Here is a 22,833-nt window from a genome sequence, read left to right on the forward strand (position 1 = left end):
CATGGCCCTCTACTGATTCTCATGACCTAGTTAAAAAATGACAAATGCTCGTAGTTGCTTTAGGCCCGTTTAATATACTATCGTGATTGTGTACACGTTCGCGTGACATGATTATGATTTCTAAAAATAAAATCGGAGTATGCGTTCGCGCAACTTAGGCCAAACTTTCTTAATAAGTAAGCATTACTAATTTTGGACACGTTCGCGTGACATGATTTTGACGCGCCAAACAGATGGGTACGCGTGACCCGTTTCAAGATAATTTTCTTAATTTAAAAGCGGTAAAGGATAAATGCACATAGGGTCTAAAGTCAGTAATTAAACAATTTTAATAAGCCAAGTATGATCAAAGCGACCATGCTAGAACCACGGAACTCGGGAATGCCTAACACCTTCTCCCGGGTTAACAGAGTTCCTTACTCGGAGTTCTGGTTCGCAGACTATAATACATAGTCAATAGTTTCCTCGACTCGAGATTTGAACCGGTGACTTGGGACACCATAAATCTCCCAAGTGGCGAATCTGATTTTTAAATAAATAAACAATCCCGTTTCGATTGTCCTTTAATTGGAAAAACTCCCTTATATTTATACCCTTTACGGGATGTAGTAAAAAGGAGGTGTGACAATCACTTTTTATAATAATTGATATTTTTCCATAATTTTCCATATTATTAATCTATTTTTTTAATTTATTCAGTACTTTATATCCAATAATTATTCATAAATTACATTACAGGTAATTTCAAAGTATTTCTTAGCTCAATATATCATTTTTTAATCCTATTAGGATTTAATTATTTCACAAATTAGCCAATTTGGCATTGTTTGGCTATAATTACAAAGATTTTGCAATTATAGCCTAATTGTACACTTTATGCTATTTTAATTCAATAATCAGTCATTTTACATTTTAAATATTATTTAATTACCTTAATTTCACCTATTTAGCTTTAATTTCATTTTATCTAATTATTAGCTATTTTTATTAATTATTTATCTAATTTTGATGGGTAATTAACAATTAGCCATTCTTATTTAAATTATAGCCTAATTAAACCTTGTCCAAATTAGATAACCCACTAGACCCAAGCCCAATGCACCATACCACCTAGCCTAATCCCTCACTCAATCTGAACCGTTGATTAATTTCAATCAAGGTCCAGATCCCCCTTACCATAATTAAACCCTAAGACTACCTCATCTCCCTCTCTCATTCTCTCTCAATTGGTCTCTCTAACTCCTTCTCTCTATCTCTGGTTCTCTCTAACTTTCTCTTCTCCCCTACTCTCCGATGGACCCTGCCACCTTCTCCGTCCACCTCCCTCGCCGAAAACCATGGCCTCTCATCATCTCCTGGCCTCTGTTTCACCTCACGCCGGTTTGACACTACCCTGGGGTCCTCAGGTGAACCTGGAGCGGTTCAACTCCTACCCATGGTCCTTCATGCAATTTTTCGACCACCTCCGGCCGTTCAAATAAGATCAATGACTTTTCCGGCCAAAATCGGTAACATTTTAAGGTGTTCTCATCTTCTCTGTGTTTTTTGAAACCCTAACTCTTAAGACTTTCCGATTTCTTTTAGATCTGTCTTAGATCTGTGTATATTATGAGCTTTTGTTGTTTTCCTCAAAGGTTTTCCCGATTTTTCTAAAGTAACTCTTCATCTTCGAACTAGGGTTCTTAAACACCTTTTCAAAAATGCTTTCTTCTAATTTTTTTCTGGTATTAATCTACGACTCTCACTATGTTTAAACATTTGTTTGAGCCTTCTCCTTTATCCGAGTTATTATGTTGAAAACCCTAATTTTTGGCTTTAGTTTTGGATTCTGAGTTCGTCTTTACTGTTTGTTCATTCGATTTGTCTGTATGTTTGATTCTCATGAATATGCTTTGATTAATTAGAGTATTTTATGATTTTCACCCTAATAATGTCTTATTAAAGTTTCTGGTCTGGTTCTTCCTGTTTATACTCCATTTATTGGTTTATTCATGGACGTCTATATTATTTCCCTTAATATAGTACCATTTTTTGATTCGTGAATCCTTAATTTACTGTGTTGATACCCTTATACTGATTTTTGGCTATTCTTTTCCTATTTTCATAACCCTTAAATTATTTTTTACCTTATTATGTGGTTGACTATATTATTAATTGATTCCTACTGTCATTTTCTTAATTAAACCCTCATGTATCTATCCCTAATTACATATTATGTTGGATAATTGAAAATACTAAGAAAAGATGAAGAAAACTGAGATCTCTTCGCTCCTGGATGTTTCTTGTGTGTATTCTCCCTTCAAAGTGGCGTCTCCCCTCTAAAAATAAGCTTAGTCTTACTTTTATACGTGTTGGGTAGGTCTAGGGCCGAAATACCCTTGTCCTGGGAAAAATTGGACAGAAATCCTGTCACCAACGCCTAACCCAGTGCTAGGCGTCGTCCCTAGCGCTGGTTAATTGAACACACTGTCTGGAGCGCCACATGTAGCGTAGGGCGCTGAAAATCCCACTTTCTCTTTTTTCGTCCGTTTTGGCTCTAACACCTTTTGCCCCCAATTGCTTTCGAATCATTCCTACATATAAAAACGCCTCGAATTAATATAAATCAACACATTTTACATCCTAAATCCACAAAACAAAAGTAAAACATGAGACGATATATATATATATATATATATATATATATATATATATATATATATATATACTTTAAGCTAAACACCAGCCACTTACCACATGCTCGTGAACAAAATGTTCGAAAAGCAAATAGGAAAAATAATGGAGGTTTACATAGATGATATGTTGGTTAAGTCTTTGAATGCAGGTGACCATTTGAAACACCTCCAGGAAACATTTGATATCCTAAGAAAGCACAACATGAAGCTCAATCCCGAAAAGTGTGCGTTCAGAGTTAGCTCCGGCAAATTTCTACGGTTCATGTTGTCACAAAGGGGGATCGAAGTCAATCCCGACAAGATTAAAGTCATCGAATACATTCCAGACCAGCTGACAAATGTGAAAGAAGTCCAAAGACTAACCGGAAGCTTGGCCACTCTAAAATCGGTTCACATTAAATACTCGAATAATAGAGTGACACATGGAATCAGGGACAAACGGAAGACAAGGCGAGTTGAAACCAAGACCGAGGACAACGTCTGCGGATGTCATCGGGTAGACCCCGAAGGGAACATTGTTAACGAGGGCAAACGAATATTTGCCACCAGATGACATTCAATGAAGAATATTCCTCAGTATTGAATACACGTTCATTACAGAGAATTTTAGCAGTCATTATCTATCATTACATATTCATCAATCGCCCCCATTATTGATATTTAAGAGGGGCTTGATCCTAGGATCTTGTTCCCTACGTATAGCTATAAATAGTGACTTCAACAACTGTTGTAGGACACGAAAAATTCTGACAAACTGATATTATACATTATTCCAAGTTAAATAATACTTTATTTTCTGTGTAACAATATTCTTATTGCTGCCTTCGGAAGTCTTGCTCCATGAACCAAACTGTCTGCTATTTTATCTCGATTTTAACGCTAAGTCTTGCTTTTATTTAGTTTATTTATTATTTTAGGATCAAATCGAGTTAAACAAATCTTTTTACATGCGAGTTAAACAAATGAATAAAAAGTTTAGTGTGGTCGTTAATTTCGATTTAACTTTAATCAGTGTCATAAGACATATATAGGCTACATAGTAGCTAAAGATAAAGTCCAATTACATAGTACAACCTATGGAGCTTAAGGTACCACAATTTATTTTCCTCCTATTTTTCCGCATGTAACGCAGAGAATTACTTGTGCATGAAACAGAATACACATAATTTCCTACATTAGATCACTCAAGGAAGTAGTAACAGACAATACATTTCTTCATTTTTATAAGTCAAGCTCGAAACTTCTAATTAGGTTTAACTCGATCTTCTAATCTAACTTAGTGGTACTGTAGTACCAGGCTATACCCATAAATGCTTTTATTTTAGGTATAACGATTTGGTATTTGAAATTCACAGTTAATTCATATTTACGTTGCATAGAATTCATTTAAGGGAAAAACACTTTTTTATAAAAAATTCCATTTTTATAACTCGAGGTCGAGACTTCTAGTTAAGAGTAATGAATTTGTATCCCCCAATTGTGGGATGAAACATAATATTTACTCGCAAATTCTATGACTTTTCCAGTCTTATTTACGTGACGCTATTATTTGATCATGAGAGAGTGTCTAAGAGATTAATTTGACTTACTTTTTTATAATTGAAGGTGAAGAAAATATTATGACAGTTAAAATCTTAGTTTGAAAGAAAAGAATATAACGTCAAAACTAATTAAATTTTTATTAGTTAAATATATTTGAATTTCAGAACCTTAGTGAGACCATATATAATTACATCTAGTAGGATAAGTTTGGAATATTCTAAAATGAAAATTATGCCATGTAAATTGAAAGTATTGGTTATGAAGATAGTTGGTCTTACAAAATCGGAAAAAAGAAGTTAGGAATCTATATATGCTGCATTTTTCCCTATATTTATCAAGAAAGGATTTAGACTATAAACTTTAATAATATTTCTTGATTCGTATAAATTGCTATACGACCATTTTTGTAAACCGTCTATTTTAATAAAATCTTATTGGGTTAGTTTTAGAAGGGATATGTCAGTTCAAAATAACTTACTTAAGACTGAAACGTAATTATTGTTATTGTTATATAGTATTAATCTGAGATAATGTGAATGGAGAAATATAATCAATAAGTATTCGTATAGCTGATCCCGGGCTGGGATTGAGGTGTTGTACTACATGTTGAGATAAGTATGAATTCATCATTCGTCCAATTGATCATATATATACAATATATTTTCTTTTTCTAACATAGCATTGTGGAGAACTGCTGCCCTTCTGCAGAGCTGAATATTCTCTTACTAAACACTGCACCCAAAGAAGAAGTATTAGTTACTACGATATAACCAAAAGAAATACTTCATCGATCTGTTTCAATTTGTGTGACACTATTTTCTTATCCGCCTGCTTCAAAAGAAATGATATATTTTTATATTTAAAAATACTTAACTCTTAATGAGAAGTTTTTATAGTCATACAAATGTTATGACATGTTTAAGATCACAATCTTCAAAAGTTTACATTTCTTTTTTAAAATAGTATCAAATCAAACTTATATGTCACATAACTTGACATAGTGAGTACATATACAAAAATTTGGGAGACTAGGAATTCTCCCAAAAGTGATCATATCCAATAAGTTCATGGATAATATGGTTATCCATATTATCCGCCGGTTAACCCATTTTTTATTCATATTAAATTAAATATGAATCTGGTTTGATAATTTATCCTTTTTTTATTATTCGTTTCGACCCGTCCCATATAGAGACGGCTCAACACTACATGTGGCCTAAAGCAAAAATATAAAAAGAGGTCTCAAAAAACATTCGAGGTTAAGAAATACTTTTTTATATTTAATCCTTTGAGAATTTCATTAGCTTAAGATTGAAAAATTGTCTAAAAAGCACTTAAAGAATAGAAGAAGATTCTACAAAATCAAAGTTATAAACAAAATTATTCAAGTTGCAATGAATTAGACAAATTAAGAAGTTGAGTTCATCCACCATACGTGAGGTAACAAAAAAGAATAATAAAAATACAAAGTAAATGCAAATTGAATAATCTACAATTTTTAGTATAAACTTTAAAAAATTGACAAGAGATTATTAAAACTAATTTATTTATCACTAATAATAAATACATATTATTTATACTATATATAATTTGAGTAAATTTGGGGCCTTAATTTTACATGGGCCTAAAGCCAATGCTTTAGTGGCTTTAGGGTTGAGCCGTCACTAGTCCCATACCCGACTCACCCATTTGTCATCCCTAATAGTCACACATACGTTATGACATGTTTAAGATCATAATTTTCGAAAGCTTACATTTCTTTCTTAAAATAGTATCAAATCAACCAACATGTCATATAAATTGAAACATACGGAGTACATATACAAAAGTTAATAAAAGGAGGAGAAAATTAAGGAGAGTGATATAATATACGTACTTTGTGCAGTCCATATGCTCAGAGATGGGAAAACTACGATGAAAGTTACATTTTATATTAAGATCTGTAATTCGAGACTGTAGATAAGGAGGATGAGGACGACCAACTGTAGCACAAAAAACTTCAATACAATAACAATACCTACGAGCTTCTGTGTTATCCTTTTTCACATTCTCGTTCATAATATGTAAGTTATCGCAACACGCTGGAGTTGGATCTTCATAATCTCCATCTACATATTCTTGGCAATATGCGAAGTAATTAATCACGTCGTGGCACGTTACATTTCCAGGCGTAACATAGACTGCTATGCCTGGAAATGGAACCACGACGAGGACAAGTATAAGAAATGTGAATGTTAAATTCTTGGCTGCCATTTGCTTCTTGTTGTTCTTATAGTCAGTAAATGAACTTAGTACATTTTGCTGGCTAACAGAGATTTATATGATTTTGGAGGAGAATTAGTTGTATGTCATTTGCAGTTTTTTATTAATTCTATGATCATTAAATTTGGATGAGTATATAGTTAATGCCTAACTAAGCTCATTAATTTTGTCCTGGAAATTGGCCTGAATTTTGGGGAATTTGTTGCAGGAGGATGAATCACAAAAAGATGTTGCATGGCATTAATAACGATATCGACTTGCTTAAAATATATGGTTATTTTAGTTAGATGACCCTTTTTATAGAAGATGTGGTAAAAAATGATACTCTCTCCGGTCCAAAATAAGTGATTTTTTGGATTCACACAGATTAAGAAATCCATCTTTTAATATTAATTAGCAATGGAATTGACCATATTAACTTTTACTATCTCACATAAATACTCATAACACATATTCCAACACTATTTACTCCAAGGACAATATAGGAAAAAAATAATTAATTCATTCTTGAAATCTGGAAAAATCACTTATTTTGAACCACAAGAAAAAAGCCAAAAAATCACTTATTTTGGACCAGAGGGAGTAGTATATGGCACTCCCTCCATTTCATATTCACAGACGTGGTTACTAAAGATATTTAACTCAAATTGTTTGTCATTTTAGAAGTTCAAGATAAAATTGATTATTTTTTCCTTTTTACCCTTAGTAATAATTGTTCTTGAAGATGGAGATGTCACATAAATAGAATAAATATTCAATGAAGAGAGATTATATCTTAAGATATAAATAAGGGTAGAATAGTACTCCAATCTCTTTCCTAATTAATATTTCTTAAGGAGCGTGTAAAAGAGAAACACAACACATAATATGAGACAGAGAGAGTATAACTGTATAAGATATCTTTGTAGAGAATAGGGATCGTTAGGTAAAATGTTGGTCAGATTCAATATTTACTTTCTCTAGCCAGTATACAAATGAGTTAATAAATAATTAAAAGTGAGCATGAATTTATAACCTTAAGTATAAAAAATAGAGAAAATAAGTTGAAGTCAACAAAGTGAACTCCCTTCACATTTAGCTTCATAACATTTGACTTTTCAGGTAAAATGAACAGCCCGATGCACGAAGTATTTCATGTTTACGCAGGATTAAGTGAAGAGGCACACCTCAAGAAATGTGATGTAGGCAGCCTACCCCAATGCAAGTAATAGTAACTAATTTTATGATTCAACTTGTAACCTATAGTTCATGCGAATACAACTTTGTTATTGCTCCAAGGCTCCCCTATTTGTGTTTTTGGTCCATTTTAGGTAGGAAATATATTGTATTTGAACTATTTTTAGAAATACATTACCGTCGGAGTAACAATACAAACTTCATAACATATGGTAATTAAGCGATGCTAAATTTGTGAATATTCACAACAAAAGGGATCAAAAGTACACAATTCAAATAATAGAAGGTTAAATATGTCATAGTCAAATATAGCAAGGACTAAAAGCAACATTTACCATTAAGTGAGGGACCAAAAGTGTTATTAACCCTAGAATTTTACAAAAAAATAGAATAAAAAGTAGTAATAATTTGTAAAAGCAGGTAATGAGAAAATTTATTTATTTTTTATTTTTTGTGGTAATAGAAATTATATTGTTAGGACATAAATTTGCCTTCTACTTGAATAATAGTCGTTTATAGCCGTTATACACAGCTCCTCCCCCTTTTCAAAAAATTCGACCGTTGAACCCAAATTCACAACGTATATCCTCTCTACACTCCCAATTTTTCCCTATTCTTTTCTCCCTTTGACACACAGCAAAAAAACAACAAGAAATTCTTCTCTTTCACTGACGGAGAAATCAATCCAAAAATCAATCCACTATTTCCTTATTCCCCTACAAATTTGTGGGCGCAGTGATTAATTCACACCATTTCTCTTGCACTGACGGAGTGTAATTAACTGGAAGAAAAATGGAAGATCCGAATTTGATAATTGACCCGGATTATGAGTTCGAGGCGCCACGATTCTACGACTTTATGAATGGAGAAACGGAGGAGGATATGCGGAAGGCTGAACTTTGGTTCGAGTCTACAATCAGCTATGCCCCTTCTCGTATGTCTACTTTTGAATTTAATTACGTATTTAATATTTGGGTTCTTTAGTTGTTTTCTCACCCCCGTAATTTTTGGGGTTTCACATTTCTTAGCGTAAAGTTTTGCCTTTCATGCCTGTATCATTTTTTGGAAATGGGCCAATTTTGCTGAATTCCAGAATTTGTGGCGATATTTGAATGATACAGAGAGGAGTTTCCATTTAGGGTTAGTTTAAAAGTGTAATTTGAAGATGCTTTCGTAAAAGGCATTGCCTTTTTTTCCCATGGTAGCCTTCAGAATAGTAAATATGAACAGAAATTAATTCAAATTTTTTGAGAGTGTGAACACAATAGTTGCATATGAAACATTTGGTTTTAGTTTATTTGTGGGAATAGGTGGGATAATTTTGTTTATTTTCAAGTTGGCATGACTAATATGTTTGAGGGGTCTTCTAGGCATTTTCACTAGATCATATGTAATTGTTTAAATTATTGTATATCCAATCAATGTAGATTGGTAACTATGTCCATTGCAATTGTGGGGGGGTTTCTATAGCTGCTGTTGAGTAGTCTTCTAAAAATATAGGATCAATCTGCAAAGTGAGCCTGAGTTTTGTTTTTTTCTGTTTTCGCTTGTGAAGCTTTTTGGTCTTTAGGCGAGAGTATATCGGAAACCGCATCTCCGCCCTCCCATGGCAGGGGTATGGTCAACGTACCCAGACCCTACTTGTGAGAACTCACTGGGTTTGTTGTTGTTGGCTTGTGAAGCTTTTATGCCAAAACTATAACTTTTCTTCCCTTTGTTTAACCTTTTTTAAAAATCTTTTGATTTTGTTTTGGAATCTTTTCGTTACTACATAGAGAGAGTGGGAAAGGGGGGAAAAGAAGCATCGGTACGCTTATGGGGTTTGAAATCTTCACCTACATGGTGGAAGAAGTGAGCACGATGCTACTGCCCTCCCACGGCTGCCTTCAAAATACTCAATATAAACAGAAAATTACTACTTTGAAACCTTAGATATGCAACCAGAGATGAATGAGGAGAGAGTATCAACACAATTCAGTAGTAGCATGATGTTACTGTAAGATAATTTCCTTTCTATTTCAAGGCATGACCAGTTATATTTATGCAGTCCATAGGCATTGGCATTAGATCCTGTAGACTGTTAAAATTGCCTGTATCATTCTATAGACAACCAATGTGGATTGTAATTGTCGCAATTGGCGACGAAATGTTGATTGGTTATTTTTGTGTTGGCTTTTGCAGCTTTTACGCAAAGAATCAAGAAGAGTGGTAGAACATTTCAACTTGAGAGCCTATGTGATTTTACCAAAGACGAGGAAGTGCAGGATAATAATTCAAGGTCTACTGATTTATATTGCATTAAATTTTACGGATTTAGATGATTTTGATGCCAATTTTGACATCACGTTCCAACTCTTTATAACTTACTGATCGTTCACCTGAAACAGGCCTACAACCGAGCCCTCTGCTTCTGGAACTAAGGACGAGGTAAGGTTAAATGGTGGGATTGAAGAGCATGCAGCGGCGCTCACTTCTTCTCGAAGTAAGGAAGTGGTAACGCCAAATGCGATTACTGAAAAACCTGGTAGCAGTCCTCCTAATCCGGTATGTCTCCACATCTTGTATAAAGAGAAGCGCTATTCGCTATTTCCAGGCTCTATTTCTCAATTTTGTTTTATTAATTTCCAGGAACCTATTCAGAAGCAGTCAAATGTAGAAGGTCAGTTATACTGCAGTGTTATCATTTGGCTTTTTCACTTGCATTAATTTCTTTACCCCCTTTGGCTGATAATGGATCTAATACCACAAGTCTTGTGACAGAAATTAGTACCCCCGCACCACCAATGATATCTCTGAAGAGTGACAGGAAGACTAATTCCAAGAAGCAACAGACTGCTAAAAAGATCGCCAGCATTCTTAGAAATCCATCAGCATTACAGTCAAAATCTAACATGCAACAGTCACAATTGAAGAGTGGTAATCCAGCTAGTACGAGGAAGTAAGTTAACACTTTTAGTATCTTAGCACGTTGATCTTTCAATTCGCTCCCTTTTATGTTTTGCCATCCTAACATGTTGTGGTCTGTCGAAATAATGCATTTTCTTTTGCTGTATAGGCAACCAACCGTGAAAAGTGCCATTAAAGCACCTAATTTTGCTCATGAAAACCAAGCTATAAAGAGACAGAAACTAGAAGACGGAAAATCCAGACAGGTTGATTTTTATCTTTCAGATCGTATGTGTACATGCAGAATATTTCACTTTTTATTTGACCTTGATCTCGTTTCCACCCAATATGTAGATTCTTAACATCAAACCTCAGATTCTGCCGCACAAAACAAGAGTTGGAGTTGCTAGCAGCAGTTCCGCCTTACTCTCTTCGACTGCAAAAACTCATAAAAAGGATAGAAAGGTTGGCTATTACAGCATTTTCCTTTCTTTTTTTTTTTTTTTTTTTTTGCATTTTGGAATATATATACAAATTTTGGATGTTCTGAATCTAACACAACATTATTTACTACTCTTAAGATGTATGTTCGGGAACCAGTTGCCCCATTTGTTTCAACAGCAGAAATGATGAAAAAGTTCCAATCTAGCACCAGGGAGATGTCACTATCTCGCATGAGCAATTCTACTTTACATGTAAATCACTCGAGTGCTGCTTAATTTTGACTAGCTTTCCCTTTATATTTCTTCTAAAGTATTTTCATTACACAGGATGATCCAGCTGTTATGCAGAGGAAGCATAAGCTTATATTGACCAGGCCTAAAGAACCTGAATTTGTAACAGCTCAACGTGTTCGTCCAACAAGAGTCAAGAGTTCAGCTGAGCTAGAGGAAGAAATGATGGCCAAAATTCCCAAGTTTAAGGCTCGACCATTAAACAAAAAGGTACTGTACCCCCTTATGTTAGACATTTGATCCCTCCTTTCTTGATTTTAAATAGTGTCTTTTGATCTTACCTTCCAAATTGTTTTGACTATTTGGTAACAGATATTGGAAATTCCAACTCTACCAGCATTACCGAAGAGTACACCTCAACTACCAGAATTTAAGGTATTGTATAGATTATCAAAATCAAAATATTCAGAGTAAATTTGATATCCAATATTAATCTTTACTTCTGCAGGAATTTCATTTGCAAACTATGGCACGGGCGAATCAAAATGCTGAAACATCAACAGTTGCATCAATAGAATCTACTCAGGTATAGGGAGTGCTTCCTGTAATTACTCAGTAAAAAAAAATTATTTGCTTTAGGTACTAAATAAAAACAAATTCATTCATCACAGAGTCATCAATGGAAGCCGACGCATCTTACAGCTCCAAAATCACCTCTTCTTAAAACATCACTAAGAGCACGGCCTCCAAAGATCAAAAGCTCTGAAGAAATGGAAAAGGAAGAACTTGAAAAAGTTCCCATTTTTAAGGCAAGGCCATTGAATAAGAAGGTAACCACAGCTGCCTTTCTGATTATTATACAGGAAAACTCTCTTGCTCTCTACTTTTCCCCTTGTTGCTAAGTTCCTCAAATTGTAGATTTTTGAAAGTAAGGGAGATTTGGGGATGTTCTGCAACATAAAGAGGCAGGTAACAGTGCCTCAGGAATTTCATTTTGCCACAGATGAACGTATTCCGCCTCCAACTAACGTAGCTGATATATTTGACAAGGTTCCATATTAATGTCATATTTCTTACTCCCTATTATCTTACTGTTCAACACTTGCTTCCTAATCATTGTATCTTTCCCTATTTTCAGCTTTCCCTTAATTCTGAACCTCAAAATGACAAGACTACTCTCCCTAGAAACACCGCCCCGAATCCTTTTCATCTCCACACTGAGGTATGTAGTTTTGTTATGTTCTTGGTTTTTTCCTTTTTAGCTAAGTACAGCAGTTCCCTCATCTTGGCCTTCATTGGAGTTTAGGAACGAGGTGCAGAGAAAGAGAGGAGATTGTTCACCGAACTTCTACATAAACAAATCGAGGAGGAGCGGTCCAGAATTCACAAAGCAACTCCGTATCCATACACCACTGATTATCCCGTGGTACGCTTGTCCTAACCAATCTTTTCTAGTATCTACTCTAACATGGATTCTTTCTGCAATCCTGTTTTTACGTTCGTCATTACCTTGTTTTGTCATGCTAGATTCCACCAAAACCAGAACCAAAGCAGTGCACAAGACCGGAACCTTTCCAATTGGAGAGTCTCACTAAGCATGAGGAGGAGATGCGGAGGCATATGGAAGAAAGGCGAAGAATGGAGGAGGAAGAAGCAAAGATGAGGATTTTTAAGGCGCAACCAGTATTGAAAGAGTAAGAACTAAAAGAACAAGTTTTCCACACAGTGTTGTTTTCTCAGTTTATGTCAAAAGATGGTTTATATTTTTCATCATTAATAATGCAGGGACCCAATACCAGTTCCTGAGAAAGTACGTAAACCCCTCACTGAAGTTCAAGACTTTAAACTGCATGTAGATCACCGTGCTCATGATAGAGCTGAGTTCGATAAGAAGGTAATTCTCTGTTCCATTACAGAAGCGCGTACATAGATTTGCCTTCGTCCTTGGCATCCAATGCTCAGGTCATAAGTTGTTACTGTGCAGATTAAGGAGAAAGAGATGATGTATAAAAGGTATAGAGAGGAGGCAGAATCTGCAAAAATGGTATGCGCACATCTTGATTTTGTCATTTAATGTAATGTTGTGATGAGATCGGATTGAATTCTTATTTCATTTATGGATAGATGGAGGAAGAGAAGGCGCTGAAACAACTGAGGAGAACTTTGGTGCCCCATGCAAGACCTGTGCCTAAATTTGATCATCCATTTCAACCTCAGAAGTATGTAAATTTAGCATGTTGGATGTTTTCTGCTTTTTTTCTTCTCTACCTTCTCCGTTCTTCTAAATCTTTTGCATCCACAGGTCTTCAAAACAAGTGACAAAGGCAAGATCACCAAAGCTACAGATTGTTAAGAGAAAAGAAAGGAGGGCAATGACCTGCCCTTATGCGGCAGCTTCTAGTGCTGCCTACCAAATGAGGTAGTGATAAAAATGGCAGCCCGGTTCAAATGAGGTAGTGATCAATTCAAAAATTTGGGGAGCTGCTAATTAGTTGTTCAAGAAATCTTGAATTCTACACAGAGAGGAGGGGGGAAATTTTGAGTTCAGAAGAATATTTGTAATGTATGTAAAACTTGTGCAAAATCGGAGCTCTACAAATTCACTTTAGTTTGAGTTTAGAGAAATATTTGTAATGTATGTTAGTTAAACTTATGCAAAATCGGAGCTAGTATTATTAGTGTGTAATTCATTCATTCATTCAAGTATTCGGTTGGTTAGTTACTTTATTAAATCTTCCAAGGGAACAAAATGCCTATAACCTATGTTGCGTGAACTCTCCAAAATGTAGCTGCACCCGTGTCAGATCCTTCAAAAATGCACTTCTTTTGGAGGATCCGACACTATGGCTACATTTTCGGAGAGTCCGAGCAACATAGCCTATAACTTGCAAAAGCACCTGCAAGCAGTGCATATTGTGGCACAAATGCACAATATATAGCTTGTAACAAAAGAACTAGAGCCATAGTTTTCTCTTTTATAAATCTTACTTTCTCTGCATGATTAAAACAAATTTCGAATTATCCAAACTCCATTAAGCTAGCTGCTACTGTCAAATGTGTCATAGTTAATTACATTATTTTAGTCGAAATTTAGGGGTTCAACTTCAACATGTGTAAAATTATGCTCAGTGTCGAAAGTTCTGAATTCAGATGAACGTACTTCAGTGTTGCATCCTCTCTATCAATGAAGACAACATATATAACTTAAAGTCGACAAAAAATAACAAGTATTGAACTCATTGCTCTCTTGTTTTAAAAATTTTTATTCTTTTTTTTTTCCTGGTATAGCATTTGCTTCTTCACGGTATATTGAACATATATAATGCATGTACTCAAATTTAAGAGTTATATAGATAAGTAGATCATATTAGCAGGGCAATTACAACAAATTTCGTTATGTGGGATTACGTTGAAGTGGTACAAAACTACCATTCAGGATCTTGGATTTAATAATATCTTCAAGGCTTCAAACTTTATGATTATAAAAGTCACAAACAATAGAACTGATACTTATTATAGTAACTGAGCTTAGACAATGACAGAAGAGAGAGAGCAAGCATATTATATCCATTTTTTGCCTCGGTTTTTTTTATCCAATCTGAAATTGTTTGTAACCTGCTGCAGCATTTTCTTGGAAGTTTATTATCTGATGAGTGTCTGACCCTATTATGGATTTTCTACTCGATGAAACTTCAGCATTACACTGATCAGATGATGAAGAAGTAGTACTAGTCTTCCTTCGCCTTTCGTTGTGCCCAGCCAAACGCCGCCTGCAACTCCTTTTCGATTCATCAAACTCTCCCACCTCGTGAAATCTGCAGGTCATGTTGTTAGGTGTGTATGAACAAAGTCTCACATGAAAAGTAGAAAAGAAGAAAAAATCTGCAGGTGTTAACAAGATAAGAGTCGGAAAATTGAAATAAGAACTGTCAAGTGATTCTTGAATGCTTCTACTTATGTCGATGGAGTCCAGTATGCTATTATATATACTTTAAAATTCCTAAGACAATATCGGGAGTACTCATCTTATGTGAATGTAACTAGATCATCAAACTCACACATTAGTTTATGTGAGAAGCTTCCGAGTATGAACAGATTTAACTCATATACACTGACGATACTGCTATAACTTAATTTTATATTATTAGCAACGGTGGAGCCAGGATATTTATGAAGGGGAGTCAAAATATAAAGAAATAAAGACATGGACATCAAACGCAAGGTTTTGACCTATTTATATATTGTAATTTTTCAGCGAAAGAGTGTCTATTGACTTCCTTTGGACAAGGGTGACTCCATCCCGGACTATCAGTGTACTTTAACATGCTACAACAAATTATTTTACTTTACCGTCTAGTATGAACGGATTAATTCAACTCATATATACTGACAATGCGATAATTTAATTTTAGGCTATCAGCAGTGGTAGAGCTAGGAGTTTTACTAAAGAAGCCAAAATATAAAGAAGTAAAACGCAAAAAAGGTAAGGGGATTTAACATATAGTATATATATACATAAATAAAAGATTTGACATATCTTCACAATATAATTTTTTGGTGAATGAGTGTTACGTGACTACTCTTGAAAAAGGATGGCTCATCCCCTCACTGTCAGTATATTTTAACATGCTATATAACTTGCTATAACAGATTATTTTACTTTACTGTCTAGTTTACCAATTTTATACTAACAATACATAGTTACCAGTACAAAACTTGAAGTGCTATAGTACGTATTAAACAAATTCCTAACAGCATTGTTACATATAGTTTATGATATATCATATTAGATAGTATTATATTACATATTTTTTATGAATATAATATTTGGAGATTGTATCGTTTTTCGTCGTTTCATGCTGTCACACACTAGCAATATGAAGAATAAACCTACAATATTATAAAGAAAAAGAAGGGTACGAGATAAAATCATTATATAAAAAGATAGCTGGGTAAAGGATAAAATAAGATTATTTAATACTCAGTAAAGAAGGGCAAGACGAGAGGAAAAAAAAAAGGTAATGACCCGACCACATCAAATCAGTTGCTACATAATAACGAATTTATAATACGATATAATAAAATTTAAATAATAATATTAAAAAATATATTAAATTTAAAGTAACAATATGATATGATACCATAAGTAACAACCATCCAAACAAGTCGTAAGGAACCACCTTTTTTAGTTACTAACATAAAATTAGTACTTTAAAAAAAAAACCGAACTAGTCAACCAGTAAGACTATTTAAGTAACTTATTTAGAGCCTATTTGGCCAAGCTTCTAGGAGGTCAAAAGTATTTTTTTGGAAAATTTAGGTGTTTGGCCAAAATAAAATAAAAGTACTTTTGAGCAGTAACACAAATTATTTTCTGCTTTTGGGGAAAAACTAAAAATTATGACTTCCTCCAAGAAGTAGAAACAGAAAATTAATTTATTCAAGACAACAATAACCTTACAATAAATTTATATTTTTCAAGTTATCTCTCATTAATTTTACATTTTTCTTTTCCTTTTCCTTTTCCTTTTTCTTTTTATTTTTACTATATATTTCTTCTCTTTTTTATTTCAATCATATTTTTATTCCCTTCTCCTGTTCCTAAGAGTATATTTTTAAGTTTATATTGAATGATGTATTTTGATATATTTAAATTATCATGTAAACAATAAGCAATACCAAACAGTCAGTGTTATTGCTTTGAAATAGTATATTTTATATTTATTGAAATTTTTAATTTATATTTTTACTTTACGTTTTATATTTTAATTGAATTCTTTTATAATAAATGTTTAAATTTATTTTACTTTTCTAAATAGTACTAATCACAAATTGAACCTTTACTGTCCTTTTTCGTAATTTAATACTTAAAAGTATTTTTTTAAATAATGGACAAAGACAATGAGCTTATAAAAAAACACTATACAAACAAATTGGTCAAACATAAAAATTGCTATTTTACAAAAGTACTTTTTCAAAAAGAATTTTAAACAAATGAAAGCAGTTTTCAAAAATACGCAATTTTTGACAGCTTGGCCAAACTGGCTCTTAATTAAGCTCTTGGGCGACTTTAATTTCAAGCAAGCTAAATCAATTATTTCCTCTATTTTATTGTATATGACACATTTTATATTTGAAAATTCTTGAGTTTTAAACTTTTTATTTTACCCTTAGTAATGATATACTTATAGTTATAAATATATCATGGTACGTGTAAGTAAAAATAGCACGGTATAGCCAGGTTTCGCACTAATCATTCAAAAATAGCCAGCGTTTACGAAGTCAATGAAAAATAGCCACTATTTTGCTGCAACAGAGACCGTTCCAGCATAATATACTGGAGTTCGGTGCACCTGTGTATGAACTCCAGCATATTATGCTGGACCGGTATACTTTGCTGACTCCAGTATAATATATTGGAGACTGGAGCACCGGTGCTCCAAACTCCAGTATATTATACTGGACAATTATACTTGCTGGAACTCCAGTATATTATGCTGGAGTTCTAGCACTTATGCTGGAGTTCCAGCATCCTTATCCTGGAACTCCAGTATAATATACTGGAGTTCAAGCATACTTATGTTGGAACTCCAGTATAATATACTGGTGTATTTTTAGGGTTTTGAACAGTGTTTTCGCTCAGATTTATCTTTACATGGAAAATGGCTAAATTTCGATTACTTTTAAAACTGGGCTATTTTTGAACGACCAGTTATAAATCTGGATATTTTTTAATTTCTCCCTACGTGTAAGATCACATATTCTAAGAGTATTTTTTTTTATACATACCGAAAAAAATTTCTTTCTTTTTCAAAATTCTATGTCTGATCAATTAGTATCGTATAAAAGGAGTAGCTGAAAATAGATAACTCAACATGCTAAAGAATGCATCATGAGTATTATAAGTATTATTTTAGTAAGAATGCATCATGCATGCATGTTGCAGGTCTAAGAAAAGGTCACATACCATGCAGTCAATTTACTCTAACGCAAGCATTAAGTCACACATATACAATATAAAAAAAAAATACAAAAAAACTACTGACTGTGAAACAAATAAAGGGAGAGTAAGAAGTGAAACCGGCTGCATTGTTGACAAAACCGTTGCCGGAGTCCGGCGACGACGACGGCTTGAGACTTTGCATGGTATTCACAGACTTTATGCCTCTTATGGTACTGTTTGGCATCACTTAAATTAACAGTACACTTATCAGCTTGGCAACATCTCATTGAAGTACTTGACCCTTTGATCTTTTCATTGTTATTATTAGTACTACTCCTATTATTATAACTAGGGTTTCTCTTCTTCTTGTCATCATTATCAGTGGCCAAAATGAACAAGTCATTATTATCCTCCATATTGATCAAGAGAAGAAGAATAAATGGAGGAAGTTGTGAAGAAAATAAGAAGAAAGGAGTTAGGAAGATATAGGCTAAGTGAGGAAGTGGGAATTTTGAAAGGAAAGATGATCAAAAGCTAGAGAGGGATGTTTGAGGACCACATCCTCCATTCTTTTATGTGTTTGTTTTTTATAGGATTTAACTTATATACAATTGCTACGTATTCTTTTTTGCACTATCAGTATATTTTAATGTTTTTTTTGGGAAATTTTCGAGTAACCCCAACCGCTATTCTTCGGGTGTGCACGGTTTATCAGTATATTTTAATTGGTTGTACTAAGTTATATGCTCTATTTTTTAGGTTAGTAGTCTCATTTGTTAAAAACAACTATCTGTAATGAATTTTTTAAGTAAATTGATGGTTAAAAAAATTACTATATATTTTTTTTAACGAGGGAACCTGCAGGCGCGCTTCTTCGAGTGTGCACAGGTTTGTAATAGCCTGTAAACCACATAAGAGGATAGCCTCACTAAAAAAATCCTGTGCGACAAATTCGATCGAGAAGGTATACAAGTAGATTTTGAACCCTAGATCTTCCATTCGGGAAGTTCCCCGCTCAACCAATTCGGGCAGCATGAGGGGTTAAAAAAATATGCAATTAATATATAGGTTTTTTTTTTTTTTTTTTTTTGTGAATGGATAGTTACATAAGGTTGGGTGGGGTAGGAATGTCAAGGAGGGAAAAAACAAAATGCTTGTGTATGTGGGTATATGGGGAAATTTGAGGAGTAAGTGAAAGCTACATTTGATGCTTAGAGCAACGTCAACTATATGTGTTGCTTGAGAGAAAGCTACATTTGATGCTGAAAGTAACATGAGTAATGTGGGTTGATGAACGTATATTTCTTTAATTAGTAGCGGATTTCGAATATAAATTTAATGGGTTTAATTTTTAAGATTCTTCGTAGTTATGAATTTATTATACTTTTAATAAATATTAGATTTGATTTTAATAATTTTAACAGTACAATAAATTTATAAATGCTAAGAATCTTAAAAATTAAACTCATTAAATTCATATTTTGAATCCGCTACTAATTAAAGAAATATACGTTCATCAAGCCGTTTCATTAGTTAATGATGTTCTGATGCTGTTCGATATGTGTTCTTTCTTATACCAAAAGCACCGTTTTTGTACTTGATGATGTATCTTTTAAAGTGATCATATAATGTCAAAATCAAAGCATTTGATGACACTGTTATTTTTTAAGTCTTTCGTATGAGGCGGGCAGCCCGGTATACAAAACATCACGTGTTTATTTCGGGAAAAGGGAAGGGTTGCACCCCAAGAGGTGTGATATGGATAGTTTACTCTAATGCGAATATTGGCGACTGCTTCCATGATTCGAACTCGTGACTTATAAGTTATACGGAGACAATTTTACCGGTGCTCCAAGGCTCCCCTTTAAATTCTTCATATGGTTTTAATATTTTTAGGCTCCGACTAATTCAGCTTCGCATCGTATAATCCCATTAAAAAATTTAAACAAAAATTACTATGTTCATTCAAACACATAGCTAATAGTGTATCTCCGCCGACATCGACGGCAAAGCACTTCCTATGGAATCAAAGTATTCGTGATAATGTTCAAAAATGGTGGGCCTGTTATGATAAATATCACATTATGTTGGATGTCTACTCTTCTTTCATAATCTTCATCTCAAATGTTTAATGACATATTCAATGACATATTTTGTATGTTCAATGACATATTCCATGACATATTTTCTTCACTTTTTATGCCTATATAAAGGCCTTGTAATAGATAGGAAAATACACACAATTGAAGAAGAAATAAGAATCTCTCTTCCTCTCTTTCTCTCTATATCTCTTAGTTTGTTTTTGCTTGTTCTATATTGTTATTTTGGGTTATATTTTATAACACGTTATCAGCACGAGACTCTACCATCTCAAGAAGATCTTTGAGAAAATTAAGGTATAATTTTTCTCAAATTTGTATTTTTTTTATTATGTCTGATATTATGAAAAGAAAGTTCGTCGCCCTTGAAATTTCGGGCAAGAACTATATGACATGGGTATTGGATGCTGAAATCCATTTAGATGCATTGGGTCTTGGATAGAGGTGTTCAAAACCGATCTGAAACCGAAAACCGAACCGAATCGAAGCTTAATGGCTTACTGGTAACGGGTTAACGGATTAACGGACGGGGGACGGATTGAAATTTTTTTATTAACGGCTTATCGGTTTGGGGGCGGATTATTCAATTTTCTTAATGGATAATCTGTTAACCCGTTAAGAATATATATATATATATATATATATATAAAGGTCAGGGAAAATGTGAAAAGTATGAACTATGAAGATGTTTTTTTTACATTCTGATATGTTCTTTTGTGCACTGCGTAATATTATATTCTTCAACTGCTTATTAATTTGGAATTATGAATTCACAAATAGGAAATTTTATCTGAACTTGTGGTCTCTACTTTAACATTAAATTATATTGTTTTAGTATATGCTCGTGATTATGGGGAAACAATAAGCTTCCACAACAAACAGAGAAGAATCATCTGATATGTATGGATAAATTGTACTGTCTAGCTAACATGAAGTCTTAAATCTTGCCAATGATACCATCTACCTTCGAATTTATGCCCTTAAATTACTGCAAATGCCCCAAAAAGGTTATCTTGCTACTATATCCCATTCTATTGTCATTTTTCTGTAGCGTACAATATAGGTTGAATTAGGCCGATAACCACCCGATAAGAGGTAAACTGATACCAATCCACCCGATATCTTATCGGGTGACTAGTGGATTAATACATTTAAAAGTCGATAACTGTTAAGCCAAATCGTTAAGAGTAAATAACAGCCCAATCCGCCCGATAAGCAGCCCTAGTCTTGGAGACGCCATTAAAGATAAAGATAAGGCATCTACCCAAGACTGTGCTAAGGCCTTGATTTTCTTGCGCCATCACCTTGATGAAGGGTTGAAAATTGAATATCTCACAGTGAAAGATCCACTTATTTTGTGGAATGGTTTAAAGGAAAGATATGATAACTTAAAGTTGGTCACTCTTCCACAAGCACGATATGATTGGGCTCATCTTAGGCTCCAAGAATTTAAGTCTGTTTCTGAATATAATTCTGCTATGTTTAGAATTACTTCTAAATTGAAACTCTGTGGAGATAATATCAGTGACTATGATATGTTTGAAAAAACGTTAACAAAGTTTCATGCCTCCAATATGGTCTTGCAATAGCAGTATTGAGAGAAAGGCTTCACAAAGTACTCTCAGTTGATTTTTCTTCTACTTCTGGTTGAACAAAACAATGAATTGCTTATGAGAAATCATGAAAATCGACCTACTGGGTCTACACCATTGCCTAAAGGATATGAGGTGTATTCCCATTATGCTAATCGTGGAAAAAGTCGTGGCCATATTCGTGGTCGTGGTTGTGGCCATATCCAAGGAAGAAATTTTCTAGATGTTAATCATCCTCCAATGAAAAATAACTTCCAAAAATGGAAAGGAAAAGATGAGAAGCGAAACGCAAAGGATTCAGAAACTAAATGTTATCGTTGCGGTGGAAAAGGGCATTGGGCAAAAATTTGTCGCATACCAAAACATTTGGTTGAGCTTTATCAAGAATCTCTAAAGAATAAAGGTCCTGAAGTCAATCTTGTTTATGACAATGAATTTGACATCACTCACTTGGATATGGCAGATTTTTTTGAGCACCCTGATGAAAAAATAAACCACTTGATCGGTGATGGATCTGTGGTTAGAGATGATTGAGCAATTTAATTTTTATGCTTTCCTATTCGTAGTATGTAATGAATAAACATCTAGTAATTTTTATTGCACTTTATAATTCTTCTTATGTAGTTCTTAAGAATATTTTTATTTCTGAAATTTTTTAAATTTCACAAACAAGGAGTAATATCCTATTAATTAGTATTCTAGTTTCAGTGATCTTTTAACGATTTTAACTTTCCTTTACGTTGCTTTAATTCTCTTTAATAAAAGGTTTACAAGCACCCTGGAACAACTTTTGTTACTTCACCATCAATTGTTTTTTTTTATGAGTATGTTCTTTTCTTGCACGGATCAATTATTTTTTATACAATGTGTAGGAAAATGCAAATAATTTATACATGTAAATAAATTTGTTGTAGTTGTATTAGTCATATGTGTACTTGTATTATTTTTGTTGCATAATTATTTGTATAATAATTAGAATTTGTC

The 22,833-nt window shown here is 33.7% G+C and overlaps 1 protein-coding gene and 1 long non-coding RNA gene across 2 annotated transcripts; one reads left to right on the forward strand and one right to left on the reverse strand.

Annotated features, from left to right (window-relative positions):
• Positions 1 to 4,762: 4,762 nt before the first annotated feature.
• LOC104217126 (uncharacterized) lies at positions 4,763 to 6,324 on the reverse strand. The gene is made up of 2 exons (XR_708679.2): positions 6,235 to 6,324; positions 4,763 to 4,949 (listed from the first exon to the last, which is right to left on the reverse strand). It is a non-coding gene; the product is annotated as an uncharacterized lncRNA (long non-coding RNA).
• A 1,900-nt stretch (positions 6,325 to 8,224) lies between these two features.
• LOC104217124 (protein TPX2-like) lies at positions 8,225 to 13,921 on the forward strand. The gene is made up of 20 exons (XM_009767275.2): positions 8,225 to 8,589; positions 9,837 to 9,933; positions 10,043 to 10,199; positions 10,284 to 10,314; positions 10,416 to 10,593; positions 10,711 to 10,807; positions 10,896 to 11,006; positions 11,123 to 11,236; positions 11,312 to 11,485; positions 11,588 to 11,650; positions 11,724 to 11,801; positions 11,887 to 12,045; positions 12,134 to 12,265; positions 12,354 to 12,437; positions 12,522 to 12,641; positions 12,743 to 12,909; positions 13,001 to 13,109; positions 13,200 to 13,259; positions 13,340 to 13,434; positions 13,518 to 13,921. Exons 1-20 carry the CDS (start codon positions 8,448 to 8,450, stop codon positions 13,636 to 13,638), a joined length of 2,289 nt encoding a protein of 762 aa, XP_009765577.1. The 5' UTR covers positions 8,225 to 8,447; the 3' UTR covers positions 13,639 to 13,921.
• Positions 13,922 to 22,833: the final 8,912 nt, after the last annotated feature.

This window comes from Nicotiana sylvestris, chromosome 8 (genome assembly GCF_000393655.2).
Source record: "Nicotiana sylvestris chromosome 8, ASM39365v2, whole genome shotgun sequence".
In the NCBI taxonomy this organism is placed as follows: Eukaryota; Viridiplantae; Streptophyta; class Magnoliopsida; order Solanales; family Solanaceae; genus Nicotiana; species Nicotiana sylvestris.